This window comes from Homarus americanus, unplaced genomic scaffold, assembly GCF_018991925.1.
Source record: "Homarus americanus isolate GMGI-L3 unplaced genomic scaffold, GMGI_Hamer_2.0 scaffold26351, whole genome shotgun sequence".
Taxonomy (NCBI): Eukaryota; Metazoa; Arthropoda; class Malacostraca; order Decapoda; family Nephropidae; genus Homarus; species Homarus americanus.
This window is the reverse complement of record NW_024724368.1, coordinates 473596-495043: the sequence shown is the minus strand read 5'-3', so window position 1 is coordinate 495043 and position 21448 is coordinate 473596. Positions and strand designations below refer to the sequence as shown.

Genomic DNA, 21448 nt, shown 5'->3' with positions numbered 1-21448 from the left:
GCGTTGGTATGCAATGTTGCTTTGCAGCAGCACTAGTTGAAAGTAGACTTTCTAGCTGAAGTGATGAACCTAAGGAACTTCTACCGATTTTCCCTTTTGCATGCTATATGGCGGTGTTCATCAAGTGCTTTAAATTTGTCAGCCCCTTGCAACTTGAAAATGAAGCTTTCTCCTGCACTCTTCACTTCATCAAGAGTGCTTCCAGTTTTTATAAATGTGTCCAATACGTTCCTGGTTAGGAAGAGCTTTGTAAAGGTTTTTCAAATGATCGCTCTTGATGTTGTCCATACAACCAGATGTCTCTAGTAAGACAGATCAAGGTTGCTGAGGTAAGAATGTTAGCACGTTGTGTACGTGAGAAAGCATGGTCAGTTAACAGGTGTCTAACTGATCCTTTTGCATACACCACTTCCCACAACTCTGCTAGGCCACTTCCCGCCATAATTGTCCAATGTTACTGAGGTAAGGCATCAGAAGATGGAGTCCACCAAGACGCACAATGATTTTGTCTAGATCTTGTACAGCAGCTACTACTCCCGCAGCCTTTAAGTATAATGACTGGCCAAATATAACTGGGCATATTTTCAGACCATGTTTTTTTTCACACTGTGCTTGTGCAAAACTTAATGCTGTGTAAATAGAGCTTGAATTGGTGGGATTGAGATTGATGAGAGGGCGGATTTCTATTCCGCTTCTTTCACACTGGTCACGCCTCATGGCCACTTTCATGAAACCACTCCATGAAGGACAAGGAGCCAGTTCCAGAATACAGCCAACACTCCACAAGGAGTCGAGGGCAGCTGCAGAGCTTAGGTTCTGTGGTGTTTGGTCAACAGTTTTGAGGGGCCCTATTACTAAACCCTCCAGACCGGGAAGAGCAGGTTTGCTCTATGACTTAATGGGAATGTTCCTAAAAGTGGCAACTGTTCCAGCAGATAGTAATTTGACTGTACGTTTTATGGGTGAGCAAGCCACAGTGCCGGGAGGCGTTACACAAGTTATGCCTCCCATACTGTGGAATGTTTTCTGACCAGTAACTGTAACTACATTGAAATCATCGTTGTCATACACAAGCTATGTGAAACAACCTAGAGCATTGGAGATGGTTCTTTAACTGATATTAGGGTATGTTCAAACATTTTGCTGCTCAAAATGTCTATCAGTTCTCGGGAAGCATACCAAACAAAATTAGTGAAATGAAGGACTTGGGTCTGCATGCTGAAATTATGGCGTGTGCTATGGCTGTACTATCGTGGACAAAAGTTCGCTCCCTCCCAAACTGAAGCAGTATCGACCCCAAATGAGATAAAACAGCACACCCACACCAGATGACAGTCAGGGTAAGTCAGTTCAGAGACTCATTCCTGTGACTCAGTTTCACCACGGGGAGCAAACTTTTGTCCACGATAGTATTGTACATCTACCGATAGCCTTGGAACGCTTTGTTGAATCAGATATCAATGTGTTTTTATTTCCTCTTGCTTCCATTGTATATTTCTCATCTCAAGCATATACTCTCAACCAGATAACATCAAAGATTATTGCGGCAGCCATATCAAAGAGACATTCGGTCTCACTACTTGTATCAGTTACCTTGTCAGTAATCAACCATTCACAGAGGATTTTGTGTGCCGAGTCACGAAAACTGAAGACACTCGACTTTCCGGATGTTCCTAAGGCTTGACTAGAGAGTACTAGCATTCATCATTCTCATCAAGAAAAGCACAAAGCTCATTGAAAACTTCCTCTTGAACCTGATTAGATGGCCTGCCAGTGGATTCGCTCATTTCATCTCTGTTCAGGAGAAATAATTGATTACAATTTCGATAATATTTTGCCTCAGCTGACACTAAATCAAAAGCATGTTGTATGAGTTCTGTAACTGAATATCCCCAGTCATCTTGTCTATCTGCGTCATGTTTCAAGACGGTATACTGAAATTCTAAGGATTCTACACTCCTTACACCTCTCTTGCGTTTGCGTGATATTTATTTTCCATAGTTACAGCTTCTGTATCACACTAACAGATGACCGCTAGTGTGCTCTCACGTGTATAGTTCTTGCGGTAAACAGCATGAAGTGTTAGTGGTGATATTCTCTCCACCATCTGTTGAAGCCCATAATCAGACCTGATGCTTGCCAACACAAGAGTCATGCGGCCCTTATCTCCAATTGTTGCATCATAAGTTCGAACCCAGCTTCTTATTGCAGATTATACAAGGCACATCCATTTTCTGAAATAGGAATAAACTATTCCATTTATTACCATTACGGGCTTCTTCCTACCGCACGCATCTCACGGTTTCAGGAATGGACGGGAAATCACAAGACAATACTGTCACACCGGGTGGAAACTGTTGCCCCGACACCTTGCTCAAGATGGTATCATGTACAGTCTCGTTCAAGATTCTTCGAACACTGGTGGAGACAGCTAGCAACTCAAGGCCGTTTGTTTGCTATAGTACGTAGTAAAAATTATGAATAAATGTAAGGGTTATCGGTGACTGGTTACTTAGTTACCCGTTGCTTAATTTAATGGTTGGGCTTTGGTATTTCGTATTATATTACTGTATATTACGTACTATAGTAAACAAACGGCCTTGAGTTGCCAGTCTCCAGCAGTGTTCGAAGAATCTTGAACGAGACTATACATGCAAATTTGGTTGTGGGAAGTCATGTAGGTGCAAGAAACTTTCTTTTTTTTTGCACCACAATGTGCAGCAAATGCATGGGTCAAACCTGCATCACTACTGCACCAATATTGTTGGATAATGATGGTGATAACAAAAATAATAATGGTCAACAATAGAATACTGTATAACATAATAATTAAGTTGTATATTTTTATGGTTTACACATGACTTGAATGTTACGTGGAATAATTTTTTTCCCTTACATTCTACTTCATTTTTGTGTGGCTAGTCATAAAAGTATGACATGTATTGATTTTAATTTTGGAAGTTATATTGACTGTTATTTTCAAATTATGTAATTAATGGCTTAAGAGGTTTGTTGGTGTCTGAAAACATATATTTGTGCACTCTTCATTTCTATAGTTGTACTATGTTTATTTGCTAACAATATACCACATACTGCAGAAGGGCTGCCATCTTGGTTTTGTTATATCCTGTAATTGATGGTTCATATTTCTATCCTGTCTAGTTACAAATATATGATACACTATAGAATGACGGCCATCTTAGACGCCGCTTTTAATTCCTGCGTTTACACAAGGAAGATGTTAACTGAATTTCCATATGTTTTTTTATCACGCTTTTATGGGTATTTCCTGAAAATTTCAGCTTGTTGCCAGTTTGTTCCGGGTTTGAGCCTATTGCCCTTGGACTAAAATAGGAAGAATGGCAATGAATATTCAATAATCACGGTCCCGTAACATTAGTATCTTTATTATTACCATCATTATTGTTATTCATTTTTGTGTATTTATTTTATGATACTTGATTCTTGTACTGTACATAATCAATATAGAACACTGTACTTCATTCCCTTATTCTTTCCTATTTTCCTCTGTCTAATTCACGTAAGCCAGTTTCAAGGACCTTGTTAAATTGCTGTTTATCTTTATGATGGATATATAGATATGGACTGTTTACCAGAACGTAATGATTGCCCTGGGTCATGTAAAAATCACATCTTTCTTTCCTACGCTCTCTCTCGGTAGAAAACTAACAGAGTTTTATCTCTCAATTTTTTTTTTAAATGTTGTTGGAATAGAGTAACTCCTAACCTTGTTATGCGCTTAAAGACCCTCGTTGTCGAAGTGCAGTAATAAAATTTTAACAACAACAATCTCTCGGTCGTGAAAATAATCCTGAATAATCTACCACAATCCCTTTCTTTCCCACATACTCCCTTGTCCATGGGGATTGTCCTGGATGATCTACCACAATCCCTTTCTTTCCCACTCACTCCCTTGTCCATGGGAATTGTCCTGGATAATCTACTGCAATCCCTTTCTTTCCCACTCACTCCCTTGTCCATGGGAATTGTCCTGGATTATCTACTACAATTCCTTTCTTTCCCACACACTCCTGAGGTAATGGGGATATTCCTGAATCATTTACCACCATTTTTAACCTTTCGACACAATTCCCAGGGAGTGAGGATGGCCCAGAAGTTTGAGGCATTCGTTAAGTCTGATCCGAGATTCGAAATCCCTGCGGCGCGATACCTGGGGATGGTGGTATTCAGACTCAAAGGTGACAATGAACTAACAGAGAAGCTGCTCAAGAGGCTGAATTCGACAGGCAAACTACACTGTGTTCCCGCGTGTCTCAAAGGAAAATACGTCATAAGGTTTGTACCTCTCCAGAAACTCTTTTTTTTTTATTTCTCTATTTGATCTCAGTAGCTTTTGTTCCCATTTCCTGTAAACAAATTTGAAAATAACCGATTTCTTGTTACTCACTATCTCGGATATGTAGATATGAATACGAAGTCTGTTAAGGTGTTAGAATGTGTGAGCTACAATACAGACTGGTCATTGTTTATATTGGTACCAAATAACATCTTGTATTAAGAGGTAACAATGAAATCGATTAAATTTTTTCGAGATTATACAGTATAACCTTGCCAGTTAGATTATGAAATGCACTTCTGAATACACCTTTAAGGAACCATTATCCCATCTATCTCTGTAACAACTGGTAATATCTATCGCAGTTGTTAAATCAGACATTCTAACCCCAGGATGCTCCAGGTCTTGCAGCTGGTCGCAATGTATCAGGAAGTATGTAAATCATTTCACGTGTCTATTATAAGGTAGACACTGACTTAATAAAATGAACTATATTAGACCACGGCAACACAGTACAGGTTATGGTAGGACACAACCACACTCACCTACATCATGGAAAGAAGATCTCTTTAGAGAGCTGATTAGAATAATACTTAATCAGGGCAATGTACTACAATAGTCATGGCAGGTACTGAGCAATAATACTTATCCGGTATTTTGGAACAGTGGTTTACCCCGTTCAGTAAAAAGACGGAGCTTTACTCCACCACCTAATAAATTTTGCCGCTGCTACATTACCAAAATTCTGAGCATTACTATGCATTGATTCAATGGCATACCCTGGTAAAAGCAAATAAAAAGAGACTATAATAGATTTACACCGTGTTACTAATCATTACTGGACGACAGAGCCGTCCTAATAATGATATATCTCGAGGATTCTTTTATGCCACCTTAAAATGTAATGGATATAACAATGTCCCAACTAAATTGTATTGTGCCTGTATATTAGCACAGGTGACAATATTCTGTCTGGTTCATGTAGTCTAAAATTCTACTCAGAAAGTATCACAAAATATACACAGTATATAATCTTAACTTGTGACGGGAATGTCCTGAAACCGCCAGGCCAGACGTTGTTAACGCCATAATAACGTCTAGGGTTTGATAGATGCTCATTTTTCTAATATGTCTTTAAATTCACACAAAAGGACGCTCATATGGCCTGTCTTCATCAATGTTAAAGCCAGTCTCTCTTCCTCGAGTGTTCGAGCTGGTCTGTGCCCATAGTCCGGTTTCTTATGTATTTTCGTTTTTTTTTGGGGTTGTTCTAAACTATACATTTTGGGAGTCATTACTATGTAGGTAAGGAAAATCAATCTTACATTCTTTTTCTTTCATGCTAAATGGCCATCATGGAATTTCAAAATCACTATACGGTATATATATATATATATATATATATATATATATATATATATATATATATATATATATATATATATATATATATATATATATATATATATATATATATATATATATATATATATATATATATATATATATATATATATATATATATATATATATATATATATATATATATATATATATATATATATATATATATATATATATATATATATATATATATATATATGTTTGTTTTTTAATTAAGCCCTTCCTGCTGATATCAAAAATATAAAAAGATTTTGGGAGAAACAAATTTTGAAAATATATAATATTTTTATTAGGTTATGTTAGATTTTCATGCTGATTCCAAAAGTATAACCTTGCCAAACCAAATAATATTATATATTTTTGTAATCATTTAAGATTGTAGGTTCTAAGATTAGGCTGCTACGGTGGAAAAAATTTGAAGATCAAGCTACATTATTCCAAGTTGGAATAATAGTAAAAATAAAAATTATAAAAATATATCTTTATCTCTCTATATAAAAATCATCATGGAGTTACGTGGTTGTACTCTGCTGATTCTTAACCATTTTTTTTTAACAACACAAAATTGCCAAGACAAAGGCTAGGTTAGGTTAGGTAAAGAATGATTAGGTAAAGTTAGGTTAGGTAGGTAAAGTTAGGTTAGGTAGGTAAAGTTACGTTAGGTAGGTAAAGTTAGGTTAGGTAGGTAAAGTTAGGTTTGGATTGGTTCATTTTTGGCTTGATTTTGCCACATAATTTGGGTTCGGTTGGTAAGGTTTTCATGAATTGCCCAATAAATAAATATAAAATCCATTAAAAAACATTGAAATATCCAGTCCTAAAATGGATAATGACCCAAAGCTTCAAAGTTCTATCCTATATTTTCAAGAATAAAACAGTATCTTCCTTATCTTGGTTATATTCGTCCATTGGCTGTCCGCAGGTCTGCAATTTTCAATATTACAGACACAAAGACTAAAAAAAAAAAAAATATGACTTCATATAATTTTTTGTGCAAATCAATATTAACGGAGTACCTCACAAATTTCTAGGCGTAAATTTCTATACCCACCATGTTGTAAGAGTCACTTCTCTCCTCTTCCTCCTCCTCTTCACGACATAACAACCAATGATCGTCAAGTATCATGTCATGTGACTTGGCTGGGCAATCAATTTGAAGCAGCCATTTTGAAGGCCGAAACAGCCATTTTGAAGCTCTCTCCCCTTTATCTAGCTGTTATTCAGCGAGTTTATCAGAACAATAGTGAAACAATCCAGATATTACAAGATCACAGTGTCCTACCAACATCAAGACTGTCTTACGTGTGGAAATTGTTTACTTTTAAGAAAAGACATAAATTCTTTTGTCTGTAACCATAAGCGTACTAGATTGCCCAGCTGTATCCTACATCACAGCAGCAGGTGACCTCCAAAAACTGGTTAGGTTAGGTTTATCTCCCTTTATGCCTTGTCTGGTAATTATTTAGTTTATTCCCCAGCCGCTTGGCAGCGCCACTATGGGCTATCCTTCAAGATCTAGAGTATTAGAATCCTTATTTGAATCCTTGCCTCAACCCACACAGCTTACTATAATATGTTGCAGGTTCACAGTGACTTCAACCCACACGACCGTGGACGACCTATCGAGGGACTGGGGAATCATTCGGGCAGTTGCCAGTCAAGCGCTCTCCAAGACCCCTGCCGAGGAACACAAAGCCAAAGTTTTCCTTAAAGGTGACCTCGCTCCTTCCTGCCTCCTTAATGTTGTGTACCCACACCTTCAACACCCACAACTACACCATCTACACCTACCCCACCCACACCACCCACACCTCCACCAACCACAAGTTCACCACACACACCTTCACCACTCACACCTTCACCTCCCACCTTCACCTCCCACACCTTCACTACCCACTCCTTCACCACCCACTCCTTCACCACACCTTCAACTGTAAAAAAATAGAAGCATATAGGGCTAGATCTAAGCACTGTGTATGCAATGGCACAGCACTTTATCTCTGATGACAAGATAGCTGATATACTTAGACTGTATTCACACTTGCATCTACCCTGTAGTATACCTAATCAAAATTTTATGTACCAACTTCAACAATGAACTGGAAGTACTCTGTAACATTCAATGCCATAATATCAAAATCACTGGGGTCTAATAAGCACATTTTGTGACTTCTACTCTACAATCCTTTTTCCGCTACAGCTGTTGTCCATGGGCGAAAATAAAAAATTAACCTTCACCACCCACAACCTTCACCACCCACACCTCCACCACCCACACCTTCACTATCCATACCTTCACCAGCCAAAACCTTCACCATCCACCCCTTCACTACCCACACCTTCGCCACCCATACCTTCACATCCCACACCCCCAATACCCACACCTTCATGACCCACACATTGACCACCCACACTTCCACCACTCACAACTTTACTACCTAATGATACATCGCCCACACCCAAACCACCCTCAACTTCACCAACCACACCTTCACAACCCACACGTTCATCACTCATAATTTCACCACCAATACCTTCATCACTCTCACTTTCACCACCCACACCTTCACCACCCACACACTTACCACTCACACCTTCACCACCCACACCTTCACCACCCACACCTCCACCACCCACACCTCCACCACTCACACCTCCACCACCCACACACTTACCACCCACACCTTCACCACCCACACCTCCACCACTCACACCTTCACAAGTCACACTCACCAACCACACCTTCTCCATCCACCGCTTCGTTGCCATTTGAGCGGCTGTCTTGGAATCTGGAACATTCACTTATTGAGGTCGACAAGGTGGTCACATAAGCTAAAGGAATATTAAGTTTATTAGGCTATGCTTGCAACTGAAGAGTGTGAGATCACATGTTGCTAAACGAGTGAGGTTTCTGCCACCCTTACTTGGGCCACATTAATCATGACCACTTATTGAGCAGTGCCATTACATTTGGGCTAAAATACAAGAGGAAACAAACACTAAATCACATGAATGGCATCATGTTCTGCCAAAAACGCTGCGAATAGGACAGTTGCTTTCACCGCGGTGCTCAGTATGGCCCCGGCAGGGTGAAGACGTGTTAGGTTGATCAAAGGCACCGCCGCCAGGCTGACCACAATGAGCAAACGTGCCACCCGGAGCAGAGGTGATAGCTTTAAGGAGTTCTTCCTTACCCGCATGCTGTCTTATGGTGCGGTGGCATTTCAACAATGATGTCTTGGCACTTAAGTATTTATGGCAAACCTGACGATATGCCTTCGTCGGAGTTCTTGGTACTCAAGCTAGTCAAGAGCTAAAACATCCTTCGATAGCCAATTTTCTTGGAAATGGGGACGAGGAGGCATAACCTGGAGATGTCAGTTGTTGAGAATATGTTAGACGATGACTCGCAAGCATTACATAATCTCCGTGCACCCATGTGGCATGCATACGATTACACCAAATATAGCGGTATTGCAGAGAACTGCTAGTTGAACATGAGTTTACTTGCACATACATGTAATGCACATAAAAGATAAAAGTTATGTTTATCGAGTGTGTAATAACGACAGTAAATACACCACTTACCAAGACAGACTGATGACTACATGAATCAGAGTCTCTTAATTCATAAGCAACACCAAAGATGTGAGTGAACAGTGGTCCTGAAAGAAGATTGTACTATGAGATTAAATACGTAGACAATTTAGCCGGAGTTAATTTGTTATAGTTTGACATAACCGTGATCCAAGGTCGTAAATATAGGTGTGTATTAAGAAATATAAAGTAGATTATCTTGAACGATACCAGTTTCCATTTTCTATGTATGAAAAGGCACAAACTGGTTCATGGAACACTTATCCAAAGGTTGTAAATAAACTAATTCACAACAAATACAATTAGACCAAATGTGAGACGATACTCGCCGATGATATAAGGAGCCTTTCATAGTGGTTGCCCGACGAAAACCTCAGAAGTACTAATTCAGTGTACAATCCTTCTGCTTTCACTACACGATGGTGCCAGAATGACCATACCCGTTGACCTGTCAACCTCATCTTCCTTTCTACTGCATCAGCAATGAATTATTATGTTACTAAACTTTACTTAAAATAAGGAATTCATCGAATGATATCTGAATTTCATGTCCTCCTTTCGTATTGCATGCTTGTACCCTTAAATTGGAAAACATACATTACAGCAGCACTGGTCGGGACACTGTCATGTGAATGTGGATCACAGGTTGCGAGTGTTCCTTTTCGTACAGGCAGAGCTGCCGCCAACTACTGAGGTTACGAAGGAAAGGAAGATTGATTCATTACCACCGGTTTTAAAGTAACAAATAATCAACTCAACGAAGTACAAGGTAAGCGTGATTAAATTTACTTGTAACACCGTAAGCAATCGGCAGTGAAATGCCACTTGTAATACACCATAAGCAACCAGCAGTGAAGTGCCACTTGTAACACCACAAGCAACCAGCATTGACCTACTATCATCAAACATAAATACAAGCAGTGAGCTACACCACCAAATACAGGCGGTGAGCAATGGTTCATCAAACAAATTTTGAGACCTAACCGGAGCTGTAAATTAATATCCATAAAAGGACAAGAGGTTGTGGAAATGGATCCAGAGCAACAAAAGGGAAGGGTGAACATGGATGAAGGTGACCGAGACCCAGAGGTAGAAGTTGTCCCTCCAGAACTGAACGACCACGATTTTACGGCAACTGAAGCTGAAGGGGGCCACCCTCTGCCTGAGCCTGAATGCTCAGCACCTGATCAAAATCCTGGGTCCAATATGATGGCAGAAGTGCGACGAACTGTGACTGAAATGCTGGAGGCGTATTTCACAAAGGGGTAAGAAAGGAGCAGCACGACGTTTGGAGTTTGAGAATGGCTTCAACAACGATTGGACTCATACATGACCAGCTTCACAGCCAATTCGAAGCTAGCTAGTGCTGAGTGCTTCCTGTGTTGTAATAGGGATATTTTAATCACTGGGGTTATCAACCAGTACCGCAACCTCACGAAATCCCATGTTTAAGATTGTATATGTAAAGGTATAAATAAATGAGTTAGTAAGGTGAAAGAAATAAAATAAAGTGTTAACTCCGGTGATTAAAAACTTTCCTCTAACAGTGTTGTTGGTAAGTTTTCAATTTCTTGTCACTTTTGTGTTGACAGATTCTGCCTTACACTATTGACATCCTTCTCTGAGCTACCCTGTCGTACATTATCACGATAATATATCTTTCGATGGATGGAAGGATAACTGCTATGTTATCTGGTGTTTGGAGTTTGAACCAGGACACAAGGGGCAATTGTCAGTTAATTGTAAGCTTGCCAAGCAATCCAGGTGGTACACTTACCCCTTCATGCAAATGATGAGATGATATCACAGCCAGTTAGTGCATGGAAAGCAAGTAGAGCTGAACATCTTTCCTCACCTAATACCTCAGCCATCTGTGTAACATTAAGATAGCAGAAGGACCGTCCTGTACCAAATCCTACCCAATGACATTCACAGCCTATCTTTGTAGCGAAGCCTATGCAAAGCACCACAACATCCGTGTCAACAGTCTTGATGAATATTTTTCTGTATCTTCGATGTGCTTCGTCTGCAGCATGCAGAACCATACAGTTTTCTGCCTCCTCATGTGAACATAGGGATATTCTTTCACTTGAATAAGTTGGTTCCGAGCACATCACATGTTCTTGATAGGTGACCAATACACTACCTGGATACTCTTCCAGGTTGACCTGGGTACTAGTAAGATGAAAGAGATATTTGTTATATTCATTCTCTCGCAGAAGGGCCCGCTAATTCCCTGGGAACTTTTGTCTGCCCTCAAATCGTCGTCTGGTACCATATCCCCCTTTTTATCTTGCGGCTGATTTCAGACTATCTGCTTTATATACATCAAACCCCATGTCAACACGTTTCACAGAACCATGAAATTGACGCTTGATGTACCTGTATTCCATGATCTGGATCTGGATAATAAATAACTGAAATACTAATGGGGGCTTGTTATATTTATTGATATTTGTATGTACTTGAAGTGAAATAACATATAGAAGAGTAAAACTGCTATATGTGTTATCATAATGCAAGAATTGGTCACATCGGGGTGGCAAAAAGTCCGCATTTTACTTGTCAACTTGGATTTCGGAATAAATTACATATCGTACAGCAATATCAATATTATTATTATATTCCTTGGGTCTGAAAGCATGAGTAAAGCCACAAAAATCAAAGGTCTAACTACAATAAAAGCTGAGATATTGCATTTTTTAATGTGATGTTGCTGCCATTTTGAAAAATGCCCACCACAGCCACCAGCAGGCAGATACAAATTGTTTCCAAACTTTAAAATGCTCCTCATGGGTCCTAGTATCAGTGTACAAAGTTGATGCTGTAGTAAAAAACTACATGGCTTTTCCCTTATCCTCTGGACTATAATTATGTCTGGGTATGCATCACAGAGACTGGCCATGTCTCGCACATAAACTGACAGCCAGCGTGCATAATTGATGTGATCTAATATCAAGAACCATGAGACAAGTTTTTAGACAGTCTGGATAGATGAGAAGTAAGCCTCCCGTATTTATCATACATATGACAATACCAGAAGTTCCAGGTGCATTGCAATATGCAAGAAGAGAAACTAGGGACTTTCTTCCTTCCTCCGGACACACCAGCAGTCAATGTTTTTGGGCTGATCTCCTGGTGCTACACCATCCGTGTACTTGCTGGAGGCTTTCTTTAACAGCATATATAGTAGAGGCTGCTGGCAGTTATCACATGTGCGTGTTTTGTACGGGCAATATATGTGTCACCTATGATGAAGGAGTCTACATTACCCGGGTTGCCAAGTTCGTTCGGAACACTGATATAGAGCCCACTAGGAACCCCAAAGAATCCTTTGTATATACAGTCTAATAAAACCGTGCTATAATAGATATACTATCTAAATAGCTTTGTTTAACCATGAAAACATGGCAAGTGACATCTCAAATATATTGTTGTAATATATGATGGTGGTTAAAAATACGTGGATTAATCTCTGTTTCAACATTGGCTGTCTCATTTTCCGTACTGGAGGACATCTCTACATCTTAAATTGTTTTACATGACACCATAGTAAACATTGGCCTCCAAAATAGGGGTACACACGCCATTATTTTCATGCCATCATGTATATTAGCGGAGCTAGGGTAGATATATATATTTCTTTTGCCATAATGGCAGCCACAAAATGATCGCTGTCATCGACAGGGAATGTTTTCGAAATGCCTCCACCTCTCAAAATCATCAGGAAAAACATAATCTATAACTGTGCCAAGCAACATGCTTTTATGAGAAAATGCACAATTCATTGGTATTTTTGCACATATCGCCTGGACTACGGGCGATATGTATAGGTTAAATTAGGTTAGCATCAAGGTGTTTAACCACACGTCTTAATCGTTTTCTTGGTTCTCACAGACACTAGGAAGAACCCAGACTTTGGCACCTCACTTCTCCTGGCCAATTCACCCATGTCGCCGAAGATTGTGAACGGTTCCTTCGCTGCCATCTTCGACAATAATGACGTTCTCTTCGAGTTCGCCAAGAAATTCCAACAACTGAAGTTGGACGTACAAGACTCCCCAGGTAAAGGTTAGTGCACGGAGATTCATCTTTTTGTCTAAATCTTTTTTGTTTCACTACATAAACTAATTCTTGTCACATTTCAGTGTGGAATGGTAATATTAATTTGGGAATTGAATTAATAAAGTTACGTTTAGTCTCTTTCAGAATACGAAGGGTTACGAAGTTCCTAACGGGTAGGTGTTGTTTAATTTATAGAAAAAAGGAAACATTATTTTGAATTAATAAAAGACAAAAATTAAGTTGTTACTGTACAGTACAGTGGTTTAGAATCTATCTATATTTAGACAATTGTACAGTGCTGAAAATTTATGAGGCGCAGCAGCTGAGTCGCCCAGACCGTCCCGAGTATTGCCAGTTGAAAACTGGTACCCATATTCATAGTTAGGAAGTGAAGGCATTGTAGGTCACACTGCTTCCTTGTTTACTGAAGGCTTTCTATCCATCACAAATTAGAATTATGTCTATATTAGCAATAAAAAATTGGGTAATGTTAAAAGAAATTACCATAAATAAATAAATCATTATATATAAGGTCAACATTCTTAAGTTAATGCAAAAAAGTCTCACGTGATCTTATTATTGAGTTTTAGTCCCTGTAAAATGGTCAAAAAGATAAAAAAAATAACGATATATTCATATTGCACTTTGGGGGTTGTTTCCGTTTCCAGGAAAATTTGTTTACTTACAGAAAAATCAATTGTCAAAAACCCAAAATTAGACATAAACTCTAATACCATTTATATTATTGTTTAGGGTCCGTACCCAACTAGCTTTACACTAAGTCTCATGAATATTGGTTAAGGTAGAACAGAATAACTGACAAAACCCCTACATGAGTTTTTTCCAGATTTCACCCCTGTAAGATGACCTAAAATGTATAGGTTGTATTTGTTCTAAATTGTACTTAATTTACCTAAATTATTGTTCATTGGATATTGTGGTTTAACCCTTGACTACATAAGTCTTTTAAAAGACCAAAATTAAAGAAAGATAAGGAAGGGGTCTAAGTTTACTGGAGCAGGTATGAGCCTAGTCAGTTTCAAATTGATTCGCGCAGTAATATAGTGACGAGTAGTTAATTTAAAAAAAAAAAAAGGAAGGAATATGTCTCCGGTTTATGTGGAAACATACTGTAGATATTCAATTTGGTTAACATAAGTAGTACAGCAAAATCTAAAATGTTATCGTGCACACAGCCGTGAAACGAAGGATAAAGGGCATGTTGATGGCGGGAAAGCAGTACTCGCTTGACTCCCGTATGGACCTGGTCACTACCCTGGTGCACTCCGCTAAGCCTACCTCGACGGACAACATGCCTACCATGATGGAGGACAGTGTTGAGGGCCGCGACTACCATGACACAGGTCAGTCATCTGGCCCAGTATTGGGTACAAGGTCACTTAATCAACCCTCTCCAAAGTACGAGTGCAGGCCAGACACAGGGACCTCTTCTAGGTACAGGTCAGTCGCCCGACCCTCTACCAGGTATAAGTCAGTCACCCGACCCTCTACTAGGTACAGGTCAGTCTCCCGACCATCTACTAGGTACAGGTCAATCAACCTACCTTCTTCTAGGTACAAGACAATTAACCGACCCTCTACTAGGCAGTACAGATCAGTCTCCCGACCGTCTACTAGGCACAGGTCAGTCATTCGACCCTCTACTAGATACAGGTCAGTCACCCTACCCTCTACTTAGACAGGGGTGTCAAACTCATTTGCCAAGGCGGGCCAGATTTTCATATGAGTACACAGTATGCTGGCTAAGTAACATAATTATGAGCACTTCGCAATCACCTCTTAGGTGAGTAGTACGACAAAATAAGAAAGGTGGATTTAGTCTGCGCTCATGTGAAACCCTTAAAAACAAACAAACAAATCAGGTGTTTACTTATCTTGATCAATCTTATTGTTTGCTACTGCTGCTTCCTGATAATTGGCACCTCTTGGTATGGACCAGTGCATCAAAGTTTGGCGCTAACGACTGAGATGTAGCAACCTTCAGTATTGAATTAAGGTGTGCATCAGTAAGTTGGGACTGAAGCCGAGACTTGTTCAAGTTCATCACAGAAAAGAGTTGTTCACAGACATATGTACTTCCAAACATTGACATAATCTTTGAGGCAAAACATTTAATCCTGGGATAATTTGGTCAAAAATATTGATAAAATGTGCCAACATCAACGCTCGAAAACTTGTTCCTCAACACAGAATCACACTGGAGCTCAATTAATTCTAACTAAAGATGTTATGGTACCTCAATAACACCAACAGAAAATGGGTCCCAAAAAATGAAAAAATTCTTCTCAAGTCTTTTAAAGTCAGCAAATCTTTCTTGGAACTCATTCATTAATGTGGAAATCTTGATGCAGTACTTTTTTGTGTTGATATCAGCATGAAGCTCAGGTGTGCCTTGCAGGGACTTCAAGGTCGGAAAGTGAGAAAGATTACTCTCTGATAGTTGCCGTTCTAATAGCTGAAGTTTCATCTCAAAGGCACGAATGCAGTCATAAAACTCTGTCACCAATTTATTGCGTCCTTGCATCTTTGTATTCACGTAATTTAAGTGTTCTGTAATATCCACCATGAAAGTTAGATCTTGAACTCATTCATTATCTTTCAGTTCATGCAAATCCCTTCCTTTCTGTTCCATAAACATCTGTATTTCACTGCTCAATTCATAAAATCGCTTCAGTACGACTCCCTGCCTTAACCAGCGAACATCAGTGTGATGTGGCAGTCCGTGTGTGTTCTCATTTTCCTTCAATAAGCAGTTGAACTGTCTGTGGGTCAGACCTCGCGCGCGTATGAAGTTCACTGTCTTTATAACAACACCCATGACATTATCCATTTTTAATGTTTTACTACACAACACTTCTTTATATATAATACAATGCACATTATAAATTTGATGGTTCGGGTTCACAGCTATTAGTTTTTCCTTTAATTTTGTTGCCACGCCAGCTTTTCTACCCACCATTTGCGGTGCTCCATCTGTAGCCAGACTCAGAGTTTGTGTGCAGTCAACACCTAATTTATCCAGTGCCCCCACCAAACCCACAAATATGTCATCACCTGTTGTTGTTCCTTTCATTGGTACCAGTTTCACAAATTCTTCTGTTACCTGCATATATTCATCCACACCACATATAAAAACTGCAAGTTGTGCTACATCACTTACATCGGCACTTTCATCAATTGCAACTGAAAATGCAGTAAAGGACCTAACTTTGTCATGGAGTTGACTGTTAATATTCTCTGATAATTCACCAATTCTTTCTGCAACTGTATTTCTTGAGAGGCCTACGTTTGCAAATGCTTGACGTTTTTTCTGCCAAATATCTTCTGAAGCCATCAACATACATTTCTTTATAAAGTTCCCCTCAGAAAACGGCTTCAATGACACAACTATTTCATGGGCAATCCTGTAACTTGCCTTAACTGCAGCATCACTGACTTGATGAAGACTCTTAAATACTGACCGCTGTTTTTTCAATGACTGCTCCAACTCCTTAACTTTGTCTTCACGTAACTTTCCACTATATTTATTGTACTTCATAGCATGGTTAGTTTCATAATGCATTCGAACGTTGTATTCTTTGGCCGCAGCAACTTGTTGATTACAAATCAAACATGTTAGTTTTCCATTCATTTCAACAAAAAAGTATAAGATTTTCCACTTATCCTGTACCACCCGACACTCTTCATTAACTGTTCTTTTCTTTGAAAACATAATTATGGGCTCAAAAGTAAAAACAAAGATCACTGCTGCTTTGGATATTTGCAACACTAGCAAGTGCAGCGTACTTAATATTGGAAGAACAAATACTTATAATGTATACAGCCTTAACAACATCAACCTAGAGAAGTCGACTTGTGAAAGAGACCTAGGGGTACTTGTAAGCCCGGACCTATGGCCTAGAAAACAGTGCGTTAATGTTCGAAATAAGGCAAACAGAGTATTGGGTTTTATATCTAGAAGTGTAAGTAACAAGAGTGCAGAGGTCTTATTGCAACTATATCTTGCGCTAGTCAGGCCACACCTCGATTATGCGGTTCAGTTCTGGTGGCCCTATTATAGAATGGATATAAATTCACTAGAGTCGGTGCAGCGAAGAATGACAAAAATGATTCCGGGACTTAGAAACCTTCCATATCAGGATTGGCTAAAGAAACTTAACTTGCATTCCCTAGAAAGATGAAGAGTGCGGGGAGATATGATAAAGTATTTAAGTGGGTGAAAGGAATCAATAAAGGGGATATAGATAAAGTTCTTATAATATCCGAGCAGGATAGGACTCGGAGCAACGGATTCAAGTTGGATAAGTTTAGGTTTAGGAGGGAGATAGGAAGAAACTGGTTCACAATAGGGTGGTGGACGAGTGGAACAAGCTTAGCAACTTTGTAGTAAGTGCGGGAACTCTGGAAAGTTTCAAAAGGAGGCTGGATAGATTCATGGATGATAGAGAGTGGTAGTAACTCTCGACAGGAGCTGCCATGCACAGGCCAACCGGCCTATTGCAGACTTCTTATTTTCTTATGTTCTTATGTACTAGTACTTGAATGATTGGCCAAGCTAGAGCCTGCCGCGTCAGAGTTTTCATGTCTAATACCTGTACTGTATGGGGTGTATACGTGAACAGTAGTCAATCGGCCGTCTCACAACTCGTACAGTGGCACGCTTACAGCCACAATTAACCGTTAAAACTATCTCTAGTCTTATTGTTCTTTCATTGGTGATGTTGATTGAGTATTTTGTTCTAGGAAACAGCAGACTATTTTATTCAGCTGAGGGATACACTCACTATTTAGTTTTAGCTACTCAAGGTAAGGCTGGAGCAGCAAATTGGCCGTGGGCCGCATGCAAAGAGTGTGTCGGGCTGCACACTAGGTAGTACAGGTCAGTCACCTGACCCTCTACTAGAAACAGGTCAGTTATCCGACCCTCTAATAGAAACAGGTCAGTTACCCGACCCTCTAATAGAAACAGGTCAGTTACCCGACCCTCTAATAGAAACAGGTCAGTTACCCGACCCTCTACTAGGTACAGATCAGTCACCCGACCCTCTACTTGGTGCAGGTTAGTCACCCGAGCTTCAACTAGGTACAGGTCAGTCACCCGACCCTATACTAGGTACAGGTCAGTTTCCCGACCCTCTACTAGGTACTGGTCAGTCACCCGACCCTCTTCTAGGTACCTGTAAGGATTTGGACCCTCTACTGGGTAATTCAGTTTAAATTGAATTAAAACAGTTTATTTAGGCAGAAAAATACAGATACAGAGTGGATAATAATAACAATATTAACATGGCTGAGCCAGTTGAGAACCTGACCTCTCTTTGAGGCACCTGATATATACTGCACTATACATTTATCTCAAGGAAGTATTATGTAACATTCAGTATCATATGGAATAGTACAATAGCATGGTGGTAATAAGTACATCTCATAATGTTACCACGGTTGTCACTTCATTATTTATTTATTTTATTATTCATTATTTTTATTTTTTTTTACAGGATATTTATTTATATATATATATATATATATATATATATATATATATATATATATATATATATATATATATATATATATATATATATATATATATATATATATATATATATATATATATATATATACATACATACATACACATACACATTACACATACACATATACAATTACAGAGTGGAATTTAAAAACATAAGTATAATGGGGGAGCAGTACAACCTGGGTTGTACAGTAATAAGGTTGAACAAGAGGACAGAGCTGTCAGGATTATGTCTAGTTGGCAATTATGTTTATTGCAATGGTAATTACTTATTTATTTACATGATAATTTCCGATAAAACGGTTTTGATGGTACAATAAAAGCAGGTACTGTAAATATAGTAAGTGTTACAAGAAATATTAATACTTCGACAATAGATATTTTTTTAGAGATGATTTAAAGGAAGGGAGCGTAGTCTTTGCTCGGATGGGTGGGGGTAAGTTGTTTCATACCTTCACTCCATGATATTTTATGGAGGTCTGGGACTGAGAGGAGCGCATGGGGGGTGGTCTTAGTAGCTCTGGGTGCCTTAAGTTGTATCTCTGATTATTCCGGAACTGGAAGTAATTATTGTCAAGCAAGTGATTGATATATTTGTAAACAAAGAGGGCACAGCAGTAAGTGTTAATATCTTCGAATTTTAAAAATTTCAATATAGCAAATTTTTCGTTTGTGTGATCTGTTTTTTTCAAGTAGGTCATTGTCCGTACAACTCTCTTTTGTGCAGTAACCAGAGATTTTGTTTTTGAAGAGCCAGAGGCCCCCCATAGTGTGTGACAGTGTATCAGGTGTTGGTAAACAAGATCATGATAGATTTCTTTCATTGCTGTGAGAGTGACTGTCGTGTGTGATACATGATACCGCATTGTTTATTGATTTTACTGTGAATGGCATGTATGTGGTTTCTCCAGTTAAGTTTCTCATCAACAATAACTCCAAGGAATTTTGTATTTTCTTCGCGTTTGAGGACTATATTACCAAGGTACAGGGGGTAAGTTTTTCCTTCTGTGAAAGATCGTGTAGTGGGTTTTCTCGAGGTTTAAGGTCAGTTTATTACATATTACCCAGGTCCCCATTTTAGTTAATTCAGTGTTCATAGTTCTCATCAAGGAATGGAGGTCTGAGTTGCTGGCATACAGATTACTATCGTCTGCAAATAAGTTGTATTTTATGAGTGAGCTGGCGTGGAATATGTCGTTTATGTACAACAAAAACAGTACTGGACCGAGAATGGAACCTTGGGGGACTCCATACAAGATTGGCGAGGAGTCAGGTTGGTGGTTATTATAGCAGACATACTGCATCCTGTTGGACAGATATGAGGTAAACCAATTATAGAATCTAGTCTCATTAATCATACCAAATCTGTCAACATGAATTTGAGTAATGGCATGTACAAACTGGATTATTATATATATATATATATATATATATATATATATATATATATATATATATATATATATATATATATATATATATATATATATATATATATATATATATATATATATATATATATATATATATATATATATATATATATATATATATATATATATATATATATATATATATATATATATATATATATATATATATATATATATATATATATATATATATATATATATATATATATATATATATATATATATATATATATATATATATATATATTGTACCTCTCTAGTCCGGCATTCTGTGGTCCGGAAACTCCCGTGGTCCAGAACGATTTTAGTTTGTCCAATAGGTAGATAGCCAGCTTTTTTTTCTTTTCTTTTTTTCTTTTTTTTTTCCTTATCTGAATAATTATTATTATTACAGGTGTATTAAATTTTTGCCCCTCAGGCCCCAATGTGAGTCAGTGACCTACGCCCGGGTGGGCTAATCCCTTTAAAAAACAAAAACAAAAAAACATAGCCGCGGGAAATTAAGGTTTGTTTACATCCGGCAGTTCGGCTGCTCTTTCTCTCTCTCTCTGCTTGTCTATACAGAGTACAACATTGAACCCTTCAATATATATGAGCAGTAACTAAGTGTTGCTTTCATATTCTTATGTAGAGTAATGATATGTTTTCACATGTGCATACTTACATACGCACAGTCTCACTTTTTTTTACCATTAATGGTTAGCTACTTATATTGTTCCATTTATTAACATTAAATAACATTACAGGTACTTCAAACAACCATATTAATTTTTTTTACATTAATTTTACTACAGCTAAAATCAGGGTCTTATTTTCTTCAGTTTTATGTGTAGAACCAATCAGTCGTTGGTTTCGTAAACTTTAACATAAATAATGCAGGCAGCCGTCTCGTCTCCTCTAATATTCGACGTATTATTAATAAATTGTATTGTTAATTTTGCACACGCGATCTCTCTTTTTTCTTTACCATTATCGTTAGCTACTTCTATTGTTCCATTTATTAACATTAAATAACATTACTTAAAACAACCATATTAATTTTACTACAGCTACAACCAAGGTCTTATTTTCTTC

General features: G+C 38.4%; 1 protein-coding gene across 1 annotated transcript in view; it reads left to right on the top strand.

Moving 5' to 3' along the window:
• LOC121864112 (histidine decarboxylase-like) overlaps nt 1–21448 on the top strand; it is a 185393-nt gene that overhangs the window by 162323 nt on the left and 1622 nt on the right. Inside the window, exons 14-17 of the mRNA XM_042363026.1 lie at nt 4118–4317; nt 7305–7435; nt 13217–13390; nt 14581–14748. Of these exons, the coding sequence (XP_042218960.1) occupies nt 4118–4317; nt 7305–7435; nt 13217–13390; nt 14581–14748 (673 nt within the window). The remainder of the gene's footprint in view (nt 1–4117; nt 4318–7304; nt 7436–13216; nt 13391–14580; nt 14749–21448) is intronic.